This window comes from Aplidium turbinatum, chromosome 13 (genome assembly GCF_918807975.1).
Source record: "Aplidium turbinatum chromosome 13, kaAplTurb1.1, whole genome shotgun sequence".
Lineage (NCBI taxonomy): Eukaryota > Metazoa > Chordata > Ascidiacea > Aplousobranchia > Polyclinidae > Aplidium > Aplidium turbinatum.
In genome coordinates this window covers 2,689,251-2,704,098 of record NC_137484.1, presented here as the reverse complement: position 1 = coordinate 2,704,098, position 14,848 = coordinate 2,689,251, and the positions used below count along the sequence as shown (strand labels likewise).

Genomic DNA, 14,848 nt, shown 5'->3' with positions numbered 1-14,848 from the left:
GTAACACTGATACCTGTTTTAAAAATAGGTTTTTGTTCGTATAGTTGTGTTTTTAAACAAGTAAAATTTCATAATTAATGATGCCTAAAGAGAAACTACACAAACTATTGTCATCACGTACAATAGCCTACGCCGCAATGCAATAATGCAAATGCGCCAGCATTTTGAAGATTTGTCGCAACAACGCTGTATCTGGCCCCAGTCATTCAAAACGAAGTAATGGAAAAAACTGATTTTTCCAGTAAATTTGGTGAGATTTCTAGCCGTAATAAATAAAAGCCAAGAGAGTCAGACTTCGAATATTTTTTCTCAAAAGTTTGTCAGTTATGTTTCAATCCATCGCAACATAGTCTTTCTATTATTCCTGTTTATAAGCTGTTTTCAAGAAATATAATTTATTTTATTGATGCATCTTACTATATTAAATGTTGAAGCTTTAAAAATTTTCAATTGTTTTTCAGGTCTCCAAACAGATGTTTTGCAAGATGTAAATGTCATTGATGAGGATATGTCTCTGTCAAGATTTGAAATAAAGGTAAATCTAAAAATCTATTGCATTACTTTCTTTAGTGAGTTAAGCTGTCATATGTTGCTAGTTCCCTAAACTTATTTTGTAAAAAACCTTTATACCTAATGGCGGTGGGGTGGCGTAACGGATAAGGTGTGCGCTCTCCAATGATGCAATCCTTGTTCGATCTGGTTGTTGAAAAACACCGCTAACTTCCACCTTGGGTGCAATAAATTGGGTGGGCGTAGTTTCTGCATGGAAGGCGGCCGAAGTCTCGTCAGTGCCAAAGGTTTAACCGTTTAACTGTCACGGGCTCTTTAAAGAGCCCAAGCCCTAAAAAATAATCACTTTTTGCAATCACCATTACTCTGGTGTTTGTTTTCCAAACTGCATGGGTCTTACTTTCTTAGAAAGAGGAACCTTGTATTGTCTAAAAGTTGAAAAAAATTACTTGGTTTGTATTTGAACTTTTTCTTCAATTTTCAATCAGTTACAGAGAATTTTTATTTTTTTGTGCAAAGTGAAGTTTATGCGGCTCTTTCTTCGCATAACACATAAACATTATCATGACAACGTCGCCTGCAAAGCTTGACACTTGCCTGACGTTTAGCGGTGACGTTTACCGCAGTTTAAATGTTTTTTTTTTTACATATCTAAACGGAAACAAAAAAGTCAAAAAACACAAAATTTTTGTAGTTTGTCAGAAATTTTAGTCATTTGAGGCATCTTTTTAAACGAAATACACAAAATTTGTAAACATATTGTAAAAGACTGTTGAAAATGCAACAACTGTAATGTTTTGATTTTTTTTTCTGGCAATTACCGTTCTCAAAATACGGCAGTACAAAATCAAAGCCTTGCTCAAGCTAAATTCTAAAAAATGCATCAACGAAAGGGTGGCAGTTAAAGGGTTAGCCTAATGTGAACCTTTTCTTCTCAATATTGCCCAAATCTTAGAATCGAGAATGGAACCACCTTTACTTTTACCCCTTTACCTAATGTTTCTTTTTCAACAAACTCTCAGTTTTTAGTGAATAAGCCTCTGTTTCGGCCTTTTGGGCCTCACCAGTGCCGTTATGACTCTTTATTGAGTGCTTTCAGTTTTATTTTAAAATTTAGCAAAAAAACACCATTCAGTTACAGTAAAATGTATTTCAGGTTTGCGACAAAAGCATTGACTGACATCGAGGTACAAAAAATGCAGCAAGCCAAGACCCACATGTTACTTGATTCTCTGGTGAAAGCACAAGATGATCATCAGCAGGGTCTAAGCGAGCCTCCTAGTGATCTTGTGCTTCCACTCAACAGCCAGGATGATGTGCTGTGCAAAACATAGAAACATTTCTAGAAGATAAAGATATAAGAAAACAGTTGGTGAGTTACTTCTAAAATATCAAGTTCCAGCTGCAGAAGGCCATTTTGTCTGTTTTTGTAGTTGTTAAGATCGTCTTGTTTAAAATAGGCAACATCTAAAATTATAATATTTTACAGGTTATGTTCTTTGGATGCATTGGAGGAAAAGATGTCTTCAGCACTGTTCAGAGGCTCATGAGCCATGTCATGACGAATACATTGGCAAGAGAGTTCAACATGACTGGAAGAAATTTTAAGCGTTCGTTTCGAAAATTAAGCCTTCTCGAAATGATCCAGGGTGAGGAGATTTAATGCAATATTGCATGAAAAAGGTTTTTATTACAGTGACGAAAAAAATCACAATTTTGTATTTGTAACAGAAGTAATTCGCAAAAACTTTGAAGAAATGATTTCAAAGTTTATTTGTAGCAGGATAATTCCCATTTTCTTTTCCAGACTGTTGTAATCAACTTAACTCTGAGTTTATCAAGCATGGAAGATGCTTTCAGAGCTTTTTTCAATGCGATTAGTTCATTACTTTACGGGAAAAAGTTGCTTGTTACGTGGCTTCAGCAACCGACCTTTTCCACAATACATATTGGTTTGGACCAGCTATTTGCAAATTATCCGAATGACATTATTATTTTTAGATGGATTACGAAGAACCCACAACTTGTCCACAGCAACAAATTCAAATATCGATGCAGCTATTTCAGACTGGTGGAAATACGCAAGAGATTGGGATAGTGGGCGTTTGAGAAGAGGAAGACAGGAAATTTGATTTCAATTTGCCTCTTATGCCCTTTTCTGGACCGCTGTTATATTTAACATGTTTTTTGTTTTTGCTGTGATAGTTAGAAATAAAAACAAACTTAACTGCCATCTGTCCTACTTTTTGCTTGTATGAATGCCTTTTCTAGCAATGTTGTACCGAGTGGAATGCTAGTATGATAGGTGATAAGGTTTACTGCGAATTGAGGCCTCGATCCCACGTTTTCGTGGTCATCATTATCAGCACAGATTAACCCGAAAAAAGTGAGTTAACTACACGCCACCATGTGGTCAAAGTTTAGAAACTTTTTCGATTTGGTAAAGTCGTTCTGTCTATCCTTTCTATCCTTTGTCAAAGTAGAATGTGAGCGTTTGATCGTAGATTAACAAATGGATGGCCAACGCTAGGCCCACAAGTAACCAAATCGTTTTCGCCACAGAGGAGATGATTGTAAATTGCGTCATTGATTCCACGTCGATCCAACGAAAGCGTTTGGTCGTAGGTTGGCCAACAGTGCAGCAACGTTGATTCCACGATTAAACAACTCTTTTTTGCCACAGTGAGGATAGTTGTAAATTGCGTCGTGGATCCCACGTCGAACCAACGAAAGCGTTTAGTCGCAGGTGGCAAATGGTCGGGAAAGGGTTGGCCAACAGTGCATCAACGTTGGGTCTACGATTAGCCAAGCCTTTTTTCGCCACAGTGAGGATAGTTGTAAGTTGCGTCGTGGATCCCACGTCGAACCAACGAAAGCGTTTGGTCGTCAGGTTGGTCGCAGGTGGCAAATGGTTGGGAAAGGGTTGGCCACCAGTGCGCCACCGTGGGATCGACGTTTAGCCAACCGATTTTTGTGACTGACGATTCGCCCACGTTGGACCGCTGGCCAAATATCTTACGCGCCAACGTCGGAAACCAACGGAGGGCCCACGGAACGCTTCCGATGGTCCAACGTTGGGCCAACGACACGTTGTTGTGCGGGTTGTTAATATAATTGGGATGGAGATGAATCGCATTTCTGGTTTTTTAATGTAAGATTATTTCGATTACAATCACAAAAAAAAAATCATCATTCTAAGTCTTGCAACTTGTATTTAAAAAAGTACCGTACCGAGTACCGTACCGCGGTACTTTTTGAAAATAGTACCGGTGCCGGTACCGCAGTACTATTTTTGACCAGTACCGAGTACCGGTACCGCGGTACTTTTAAATTGTACCGTGCCCATCTCTGTATATAATATATTCTATATATGGAAAATACATAGCAAAATGGTAGGCTACGGTAGCCTACTGTGAGTTATAACTAAATAATAAAGACCTTGTAAATTTTATAAGAACAATGGACGATCGACCGTTGTGGAGAATCTCCGTAGTCCACGGCTTATTCAGGCAGGGCCGATGATGATGATAGGCTAGTTGTCAATGTCATAGGCTAGCCTAGGCCTGCTTCATCAGTTTGCATCAGTTTAGTTTGTTTTTATTTTTGACCATCACAACAAAAACCGGTTTGTACCAAATATAGCAGTAATCTAGAAAAAGATATAAGCGACAAAACGCGGGTGTTATAGCGTGCATGACACCAAAGCAGGCAATCAGGTAAAAATATGGCGCGGTCGCAACACCCGCTAGGCTGCAAGGGGACCAAAATTATTTTGGCTCTAGGCCCTAGGGCCAATAAATGGTTTAACACAGCACTGTTCAGAGTACCGGTAATCGAAAGTATCGTGATCCTGAATTGTTAAAAAGATTGACCTTCGGCCTCAGAAGCTCAAACCATACAAAGAAGACAAAAAAATGTTATTTTTAATAGACGTCATCGCGATTCAAGCTCAGCTGTTTTTTTTGCAATGGAGATCTTGGATGTACTGAAGCATACAATTTTGTGTCGAATCTTCATTGGTCAATATTTTTGCGTTACAACCAACCAGACGAAGCCACTACAGGTTTGACGTCATGACAGCGAGTAACGTGGATTTTCATATCCTGGACAGTGGTGCCACGGCTTCTGTTTTAGCACAAGATCTTGTGTTTTTACTTTTGATCTTGTGTTCTTGTGCTTTCCGATCGATTTTTGGCTAAATCTTGTGCTTTTTGATCAAAGTCAAATTAATCGTTGCTACCATGGTTTGAGTTTGGTAGAGAATTAAGGACTGGAACTAAAAGATTTTGGTAACTAGGTTTTCGGTTCCATATGGTACTTAGGCAATTAGGCATATTGACCAATTTTACTCATTGAGTTATCAGGCCTGACAAGATTAGCTAAAAACTTGATCTGAAGAGAGTACAGTATGTGCTTGTCGTCAAACTCAGAGGTTGTGTTGCTCGATGCTAGATAACAAGAGTAGCGAAAAGAGTACGGTACATCAGCATCAAATAATGACAATCATTCACCAAGTCCCAAAACGAAAAAGTGGTATAAACAGCCCTTTAATCGTCACTGGTTGGATTATCCTGATTTTAAAAGTTCGATACAAGAAGACAAAACTGATTGATATGTAGCCTTTTGTGAGATATGTAATATTAAATTTTTTGATATGAAGGACCGTAGAAATAAAAACCACTGAACTAAATTAAAGACCACGAATAGAAAGAGAACTTTAGTAAGCATGTATCTTCTCTAAATTGTTGATTTCAGAGTCATGTTATTCTTCAAATTGGCACAAAATGGGTCGCAAAGGTTCAATTTTGCAATCTTGTGCTTTTGTATCCAAATCTTGTGCTTTTTTTTCTTATATCTTGTGCTTTTTCCAAATTTGCTGTGGCAGCATTGATCCTGGATTCCTGATATGGTCGCCTGGTCGGATTTGGCTAGAAGAATAGATTTAGAAGTGAGATGCAGAAAGCTATGTGTTGTCGTTTAGCATGTCTTGTCAGCGAAACTTGAACACGCTTTGTACAGCAAAGGTAAAGCAAAATCTGTATTTCAAGTCCACTACAAACATGACCGACAGAGAGGTCTTCATGTATGTTTCCTAGCGTTATTTCGACAAAACTGTTTTGTGTTGAGCATTTGGTTTAGTGTGGTACGGTAATGCCCTAGTGACGTATGGTGACCATGGTCTCGGAGACTATGGTAACTCCGCCTTCTGTTTTGTTTAAGTTGACCAAGAAAATAACTAATTTGCATTATATTTTGCAAAACCATACTGCACCACCCAGATTGCCATTAGCTGACATAGTAGCTGTTTCTTTGTAAATCATGCGATTTGATTGAATCTATATCCTTGGCCTTTGCTTAACTGACAAGGCCTTTGAGAGCTTAATCCTGGCAGTTTTGTATACTTGCCAAGGCTTTGAACCACTGGCATAGGCCCGGTCACTGAGATTGGCAGTGTGAAGTTTAGTGTTGTTGCCAAGGAATTATTCCATCCATTAGATGCTGCTGAATGGAGAGTACGGTAGTCCTTAACGTCCATTGCTAAAGCACACACCCTGAGATTCAAACCAGCACCGCTTGATCTTGAAGCTTTTTCAGTCACGAAGTCATGCGCTAACCTATTTGTGAGCAAATTGTGAATGATTCTAAATGCCTTGTTAAAAACAACATTCAAGCAGTAAAGAAAAAGTCTTTGTGAGATGGGTTAGCACTGACAATTGCCTGGTATGTTGCAGATATTTCTATTTGATTACGTTTGAGTGTGTTTAGTCGTTAACATGTTACAAATTTTATTCATCGGGTGCTTGATTCTTGGCGCACTTGCCGAGCCAGTGGTATATTTTAAAGAGGATTTCACAGATGGAGGTGAGGTGGTTTAAGTGCTTTTACGTACCTGTCAGGATCTATTTTACTTTGCAATTGTGGTTTGCTGTCTGTCTTGTGCTGTGCCACTTAATAAAGTGTACCGGTATTGTATCATACAATGTGCAATATTAACAGCCATGAAAATTTTTGAATTTGTTATACAGTATAATTTTGTTGGTATAAACATGTAAAGTAGTCTAGTTTTAATAAAGATCCTAACAAAGATCTAGCTCCTACTTTGTTTACGCTTTAGATGAATTTTTAGTTTGGGTTAAGTTTCAATTTATTTAATATTAAATGCAGATGAGTGGGAGTCTCGGTGGGTGACATCTGCTGCAAAGGATGGTTTAGGAAAGTTCCAATTATCTGCTGGAAAATTTTTTAATGATGAAGAGCAAGATAAAGGACTTCAGACTAGCCAAGATGCAAAGTAAATAAAGTTGCGTTTTAAAATGATCATTAAACAAATCTATAAAACTACAGCTACCGCAAAATGACTTCGGCCCTTTTTGCGTACAGCAAAATTTACGCCAGTTTGTAGCTGTGCGTTTTACATCAGATCATACGACTAACATTAAGCATTATGACAAACAATGCAAAGATTGTGAAAAATGTGACGAAGATTTTAATAATGAAAAAATATTAAGAATGGTCGACTGTTTTTATTGAAAGGTTTTATTGTATACAAAATGTTAGTTTTTCTTGAAAATTTAGAAAGGTCCGAAGTCATTTTGCGGTAGCTGTATATTACTAAAATTATTGTAAATAAGAATGGAATAATCGTATCCCCAACCCTGCAAAGGTTTCTAATACCTTGAGATTGTTGTTAAGTTGGGTTGTATCTTAATCTGATGTTTTCAATATAGTACAATTTACTTCATGTTTAGTAATTGTTTTCTGATTGTATTAACAGATTTTATGCAATGTCAACTACGTTCGATCAATTTTCAAACAAAGACAAGACCCTAGTTGTTCAGTTCTCGGTTAAGCATGAACAGTCAATCGATTGTGGGGGTGGCTATGTAAAAATTTTCCCATCAACTGTTGATCCTAAAGAAATGACAGGGGATTCTGCTTACAACATCATGTTTGGTGAGTTTTGACAGATCTTCTAAATCTATAGTTATTGCACTACTAACACTTATTTAGAAAATCTGTAGTAAATGCATGACAGCAAGCTGGTGCACCCGAATTGCTGCGGACCGAGTATGAGCAGGGAAATCGTGTGGCAGTGTAAATGCAGATCCAAAAGTTCATTGGAGAATGTTCGTGTATCACCTTTCCTTTGGATGATGGGTGTCCATAGGGGGTCTGCTACTATTCGGTGAGTCCGATTCGGTGAGAGCTTTTTTCGGTGAGAGCCCTATTCGGTGATTTTTTTGAATTTTTTTTTGAAAATTATTGGGTACCGTAGCCTAATTAAAACCCCAAACCCAAAAACCCAAACCCCCAAAAAAACCCAAAACTCCCAAAAAACCCAACCCCCCAAAAAAAGCCCCAAAAACCCAAACCCCCCAAAAACCCAAACCCCCCCAAAACTCCCAGAACCCCCAAACCCCAAAACTCCCCCAACCCCAAAAACCCCTAACCCCAAAAACCCCCAACCCCCTAATCCCTAACCCCTATCCCCTAACCCTATAACGGCAATGATAATTAGGCTACGGCGCGCAATAATTTAAAAAAAAACTCACCGAATAGGGCTCTCATTGAAAAAGGCTCTCACCGAATAGGGAACTCACCGAATCGGGCCATTCCGGTCCATAGGCGCCGACTTTTATTTTTGCATGGGGTGGCGGATAGCACAATATGGCAACCTAAAAACTTTCAAACTGCATGTTTTTGTTTGATTTTTACTAAGCGTGTTTCGTAGATGCAATTGTCTTTTCACACCTGATTTGTAGCTCGATAATTTACAAAGCAACTTTAAAACAAAGCACAGGAGGTATGTCGTAAATTTTATTGTTATGTTGCTGCTCTGACATTTAACATTTGGCAAAAGTATTTTTGCGAACAGCAGCTCTGTCAATCCAACTGTTAATCAACTGGTCAAGTTGTAACCGTAAAGCTTCAGCTTGGTAAGCATTTAAAATTAGGACGTGGTTCAATCGCTGTTGCGTCATGGTAGATCGCAAGTAGGTTTTTATGCGCCTGAGTGCACTAAACGATCGCTCTGTCTCGCAGGTGGTGGAAGGCAACGATAAGTATATTTTCACAATGCAGACCACGTTTGGAAGCATTAATGAAATTGTTTCATTGCTTGCAAATAGATCAAGCAGTTGCGACAATCATATGGACTCTATGCTGTAGATTAAAATTTTTCAAAAAAGATTTTTGAGGGAGGCAATGGAAAGATTGTATTTTATTGATTAAGAAATCCCATTGTAAACCTAACAAATGTAACAATGACTTATGACAAGTAACAAATAAAACGATCGCAACAACAACAAGGAAAAAAACTCGTAGCCACGTCCACGTGTTGCGTAATCTTCACGTAGCTTGCTTGATGTTACGCGAGTATCATGCTTGTGACAAAAACAATCATTTTCTTCGCAATACTGTATTGGTTCACCTCTTGCTTTACGTTGACTTGAAGCGAAAACCAATGATCAAAAAAAGATTTAAACGTCCGTTCAAATTACATTTATTTGCAGTAAGTAATGTAACCTAAACGGGGTGGCTGCCACCCCGCCAATGCGGTTACGGGGCGGCGTGGCCACCCCGTAACCCCGTAAGTCGGCGCCAGTGTGGGTGTCTATGCTATTCATACGGTACTCCCTAGTCTCAACAGCCAGGTAGGCTGGAACAAAGTAAAATGAATTATCAATTTATTTACAACATTTCCTTTCTGGAAAGGAATGCATTAGCCAGAGGGTGATGTAGGGAAGAACATTTAGTCACTTTTCTTGGAGATAATCAGGTGTTTCAAAATTCCATCACAATTTCTATCCTTGATCTTTACACATGGATCCAACATTGTGATGAGTTCACAGATTTAAACTCTTGAAGTAAAAATGTCTAGATATGAAAATGTTTAGTATTTGGGGTCTGGCAATAAGGCTAACTGGCAGCTAATCCTTCCAGCCGGATGTTAATGACAGGGCTGTGGTCTTAGTCTGCCAGTCATGAATCTCAGAGTCGTATATTTTTTGCCCAATTCCACTGCTCTATTGAGGTTATGGAGCTGGAGTCGTAGAGTCAGAATGATTTTGACTTGTCCTGAGCTCGGAGTCGTATAATTTTCGCCCCACTCCACGGCTCTAGTTAATAATAATTGCTGTTCTCCAATTAAGTAATATACTGTAGTACCGGTACCGTTTTTGTCAAACTAACACACCAATTGTTTTCACACGTCTACAAGTGGCGTCTATTACAATTGCTTCTTCAGTAGCTATTTGTTATGTGTTTATGTGAATACAAGGTTATCTTGCCTACTTGTAATTTTAGAGAAATGATTGATAATGTCTAGATCAGTAAGATTATTTTACGAGACTAATTTAGTTACTTATTGTATCATAAAGGACCTGACATCTGCGGGCCTGGAACAAAGAAAGTCCATGTAATTTTTCGATACAAAGGAAACAATTTATTAGTGAAGAAAGACATTAGATGCAAGGTACCGCTGTTGCTTGCATTGACATTGATAGTTAAATGTTGTCATGGCTTTGTCTTCCATTTGGACTTTGTTGAATTATCAAACTTAAGCATGAACTGATGCTTTCATTTGGTTGTAAATTAAAATTCTTCCTGGTCTGCTTCATTTTTCTAAGTACTAAAAATTTTTTACAAAGACAATCTTCAGAAGTTCATAATCAGAAGAAACTTTGTTAAGTTTTAGGGTATGTTACCCACTTTGAATGAGAACATTGAAACTCTTTCATTGAATGTCAGGATGATGAAAGTACACATATTTACACGCTGATTGTCAAGCCCGACAACACCTATGAAGTTCTTATTGATAACCAAAAAGCCCAGTCAGGATCGCTAGAAGAAGATTGGGATTTCTTGCCTGCAAAAGAGATTAAGGATCCTGAAGCAAAGAAACCAGAGGACTGGGATGACAGAGCAATGATAGACGACCCAGAAGACACCAAACCCGAGGTAAGGGTCGTTTACTAGTTTCCTATTTTGCACTTCCATTGATACGTTGTCTATGGTCTAAGTTCGTCTTCAGCACAAATCTGTGAAAGTAAAGGCGATCATTACTTGATAAACTGATAGTTCAAATTCCTTACTACACAACGTCTGTGGTAACTTCGTATCCAAGCTTCTATCCGTCTTCCTTCTCGAACAAATATAAATAAACATATTTTGGTTCCTCTGCATATTATTAAAAATGCAGTTTCTCCACTTAAACCTATTTGGCACAGTCTTTATGTGGTCCGATTAAGTGCTTCACTGCATCATTGATTCAACCGTGTATCCTGTCTATCCACAAGGAAAAGCTTCGCTTCAAGGTTCTCTATAAGTTAATTGTATACAGGTTGTAGCGTAGTAGCCTAGCCTTTAGTTAGACTATTTGTAGCATAATGATTGTTCGCAATGTCGTTGATAGAAGTCTCATTATTACAGGACTATGATCAACCTGAACACATCACTGACCCTGATGCCAAGCAACCTGAAGATTGGGATGATGAGATGGATGGAGAGTGGGAGGCGCCTATGATCGATAACCCCGATTACAAGGGTGAATGGAAACCCAAGCAAATCGATAATCCGAATTACAGTGGTAAATGGGTTCACCCAATGATTCCCAACCCCGAGTACGCCGCGGACGATCAACTCTACTCCTACGATGACTTTGGTGTGATTGGCTTGGACTTATGGCAGGTGAGATGAGTGGTTGGTCATCTTAGCTACCTTCACTTGCTTTCCTGGCGATCAATATTAGAACATTTAAGCCAGCAAATGTTAGACTTTCTTTTACAAGAAATATTTACATTTAGTTTTGAGTGCTGACTTAACAATGGTTGTTGAGCGCGCTAACGCTCTTGTGTCATCTGCAGGTCAAATCTGGAACCATCTTTGACAACTTTCTCATCACCGACGATCCTGAGCTGGCTAAGACCGAGTGCGAAAATATTCTCTCTACCACTGTGAAGGGAGAGAAGAAGAAAAAAGATGCTCATGATGAGGAAGAGAAAAAGAAGCAAGAAGCGGAGGCAGCAGCAGCAGGAGATGATGATGAGGACGATGATGATGCAATTGGAGATATTGAAGAGGTAAGAGTATAAACGAATTTTGGACAACATAAAAAGTTTAATTTTCACTTTTGCAGGCTTGGGTGTTGCAAAAACATCATCGTGTGGACAATACATTAGCCTACTCTACATACTTCATTATGGCCAAGTAGGCTCCGCGAAACTCAATTAAGTTAAGTTTGTAAGGCAGATTGATTAATTATTAAAAAAAGGGGCGATTACTTTAAACCCGTATCAACGTAAAGTCAATCGGGGATCCGCGTAAAGCAGATACAAAAGCATCAAAAATTTAAGAAAAATGTGAACACTATAATATAAACGACGACCTTTTAGAGTACATGTTAATTGTATGAGTACATGCATAAAAGTGAGACAAAGTCCAATTTGAAATTCTTCTGTCGCTAGTTCGAATCATGTAATTGTAACAGGAGGCTGTCTTGACTGGTCCCAGGCTTTGGCGTATGTCAGCTTGACTGACCCCATTGTTTGTTGAACTACATTTAAATACTTCGCCGAATGCTTAATCTTTTCGTACTTTTTATTGTTGCAACTAAAGTTTGTCACTTTACTTTTATAATGTAGCCTATGACCTAATTACCTTCGGAATTTGCATAAAAATTGTCATTATTACTGCTCTTGGACTAATTTCGTAGACTAATTTGTTCCTTGGCAACCACATAACATTTTTAGTCATTTTTTTTAAAGTGAACTGCTGTAAATTTTACTGTACTATGCTGTTGATAAAGTTGTACCGAAGAGGGTTCAATACCCGAAATCGCGATATGCAACAAAAGAATTTCAAATTGGACTTTGTCTCACTTTTATGCATGTACTCATACAATTATCATGTACTCTAAAACGTCGTCATTTATATTATAGTGTTTACATTTTTCTTAGAATGATTAATGTGTGAAGATTTAAATAGATATGTTAATCTTTATTGGGTGTAATAAATTGGTTTGTATCGCTTTATCCACACGTGACGTCTTGATTGGTATTAGGAGGACGAAGATGATGCTGCTGAAGCAGAAGATGAAGCTGCTGAAGAAGAAGAAGCTGCTGAAGAAGAGGAAGACTCCGAAGAAGAGACAGTCGGCAAAGATGAGCTGTGATCGCAAGGCCAACCAAATTTTCATTTTCCTTTCAAATTTTCTGTCAGCCCCTCCGTTTAAATCGTGATCCTCGCACATGAAGCGTTCGCCAGTCGTTGCGTCGTTTGATGAAAATGTAACGCAACATCTTTTATCAGTGGCACAAGGTTTCCGCTTTAACAAATTAAGATTATGACGTTAACAGAACATCTGGCAGAGTTAATTTATTGTCATACGCGATCACACAAAACACAAGATATTGAAGACAAGTTGTTGAACACCAGTTTGATTGTTTGCAGTATGATTGTGGCTATGAAGCACTTGGAATGCATCCACGATAGCGATTTTATTTGACGTCGTATTACCGTTGTATGACATAGATTATTGGGTTTAAAAGCAATGAAGCGAAAGTAGATACATTTTTGTCACGTCACAATAAATCTATGGCCCCACCTAGTGATTGTCAGGGCCGTGTAGAGCAGCCAATGCAGAGCAGGTGAGACATTGGTCGGAGTTTTACACTATTTAGGAACCTGGGTCAAGTTTGGGCCTGATTGGGTTTCGTTTTGAATTTTTATCCTCGGACTGACAAAGCCTTGAATGTTTTTCCTAGTAGTTACGCATTGTTAAGGCTTTTGCCGGGAAATTTCATCCATTAGGTGCCGCTGAATGGAGAGCAGTTCTAAAAATGTGTTGTTCAAGCGCACACCCCGAAAGTTGAACCAGCGTCGCTTGATCTTGAAGCTTTTTCGTTCATGGAGTCACGCGCTAACCAACTGAGCTGTCGGGGCGGCTAGTGGAAGTATAAAAGTCATGAAAAAAGAATCCAAAATCTGGTCTATTTTGCCAGTGATGCTTTAACATACAAAATATATATCTTGTACTTGAAACAGTAATTTTTTATGAACATTAAAAAGACAGGAACTTTCAACTACGGTACCTAGAACAGTGGTTTTCAACCTGGGCGGGCCGCAAGACGTCCAAAAATTCAGTGGATCGTTTTCAATTATACTGTACTTTACCAGAAAAGATTAAAAACTGTTTTTTTTCAGTCGACCTGGGGTTGGCCTATTGTTTAAGCCAGTGATTCTTAACCGCGGCCCATTGGTTATGGTCAACCGTTTTCCTGCGGACCTCGTTGATGCAGAAAAAAAGCATTATCGTAGTCGAAATATAGAAAATAGTTACCCGACGAGTAGATTGCGCGTTTACTTTCTAGTGATCTACTGTACATGACCAGCTGCTTGTTAAGTCTAGAGATTGTTTATAAGGGTGGGTCGAAATTTGGACTTTTTCTCCGATTTCATTGCTACAAACTTTTTTTTTGCGAATAGTCATAAAACGAAATTCCTGAAAATTTGAGCTTGATCGGACATCCTCTTCATTTCTAAAAATCGTGATTTATAAAGGTACCTGAAGCGATTTTTTCGAGGCTTGAAAATGCATTGTTTTTAATAGGGAGTTGTTTTCACGAGATTTGAAAACGTCATAACTTACTTAATTCTTATTGTAAAAAGATGATTTATGCGTCAACAGATTCAATATAATTAGGAGAATCCAATTCATTGTGAACTGACTCCGAAAAATGATGACGTCATTAAACAGTAATTTGGAAATAGCGATAAAACTGATCATCCTACATGCTTCATTTCTAAGTTATTTGATAATGAATTGATGTACTTTTCAAACATAAACATCATGCTGATACTTGATGACGTCACCCACTTTATTAAGATAAAACTGTTAAGATAGCATCAAGAACAGGTGGCAAGATTTTTGTTCGCGAAGAACACTACAGTGTTGTTCAGAAACCTGGAAATCAGTATTTAACTGTTGTCAGTCCAATATCAGGAACCGAACAGCTGAAGATATTACAAATGCTCTCATGGACTGTATCAAAAAATATAATATGGTGCATTGTGTCAAAGTAGTTGGGTGTGATTCCGTGAATGTAAACACTGGATTTAAATCAGGTGTGATAACTGGACTGGAACAACGCCTTGGTCATCGTGTGAGTTGGTTTATATGCATGTTGCACAGTTGCAGCCAATGAGTTACCCCTTCGACACGTCTTCGCTACATTAGATGGACCTACCAGTGGTGACAGACCATTTAAAGGGCCAATAGGGAAGCTTCTAAGTAGAGTTGAATTTGAAGAAGTCAACCCTTTATTTGTGCCTGTGAATA

At 38.4% G+C, this 14,848-nt stretch overlaps 1 protein-coding gene across 2 annotated transcripts; it reads left to right on the top strand.

Moving 5' to 3' along the window:
• The first annotated feature begins 6,240 nt into the window (after positions 1 to 6,240).
• Positions 6,241 to 13,118, top strand: LOC145782005 (calreticulin-like). 2 transcript variants are annotated; one of them, XM_082593732.1, is made up of 8 exons: positions 6,241 to 6,372; positions 6,676 to 6,802; positions 7,286 to 7,464; positions 9,891 to 9,985; positions 10,261 to 10,470; positions 10,942 to 11,199; positions 11,376 to 11,570; positions 12,572 to 13,118. In XM_082593732.1, the coding sequence occupies exons 1-8, from the start codon at positions 6,285 to 6,287 to the stop codon at positions 12,680 to 12,682; spliced, it is 1,263 nt and encodes a 420-aa protein (XP_082449858.1). In that variant the 5' UTR covers positions 6,241 to 6,284; the 3' UTR covers positions 12,683 to 13,118. The 2 variants fall into 2 exon arrangements, with proteins under 2 accessions (XP_082449858.1, XP_082449857.1); XM_082593731.1 differs by having other exon boundaries at positions 11,376 to 11,591.
• Positions 13,119 to 14,848: the final 1,730 nt, after the last annotated feature.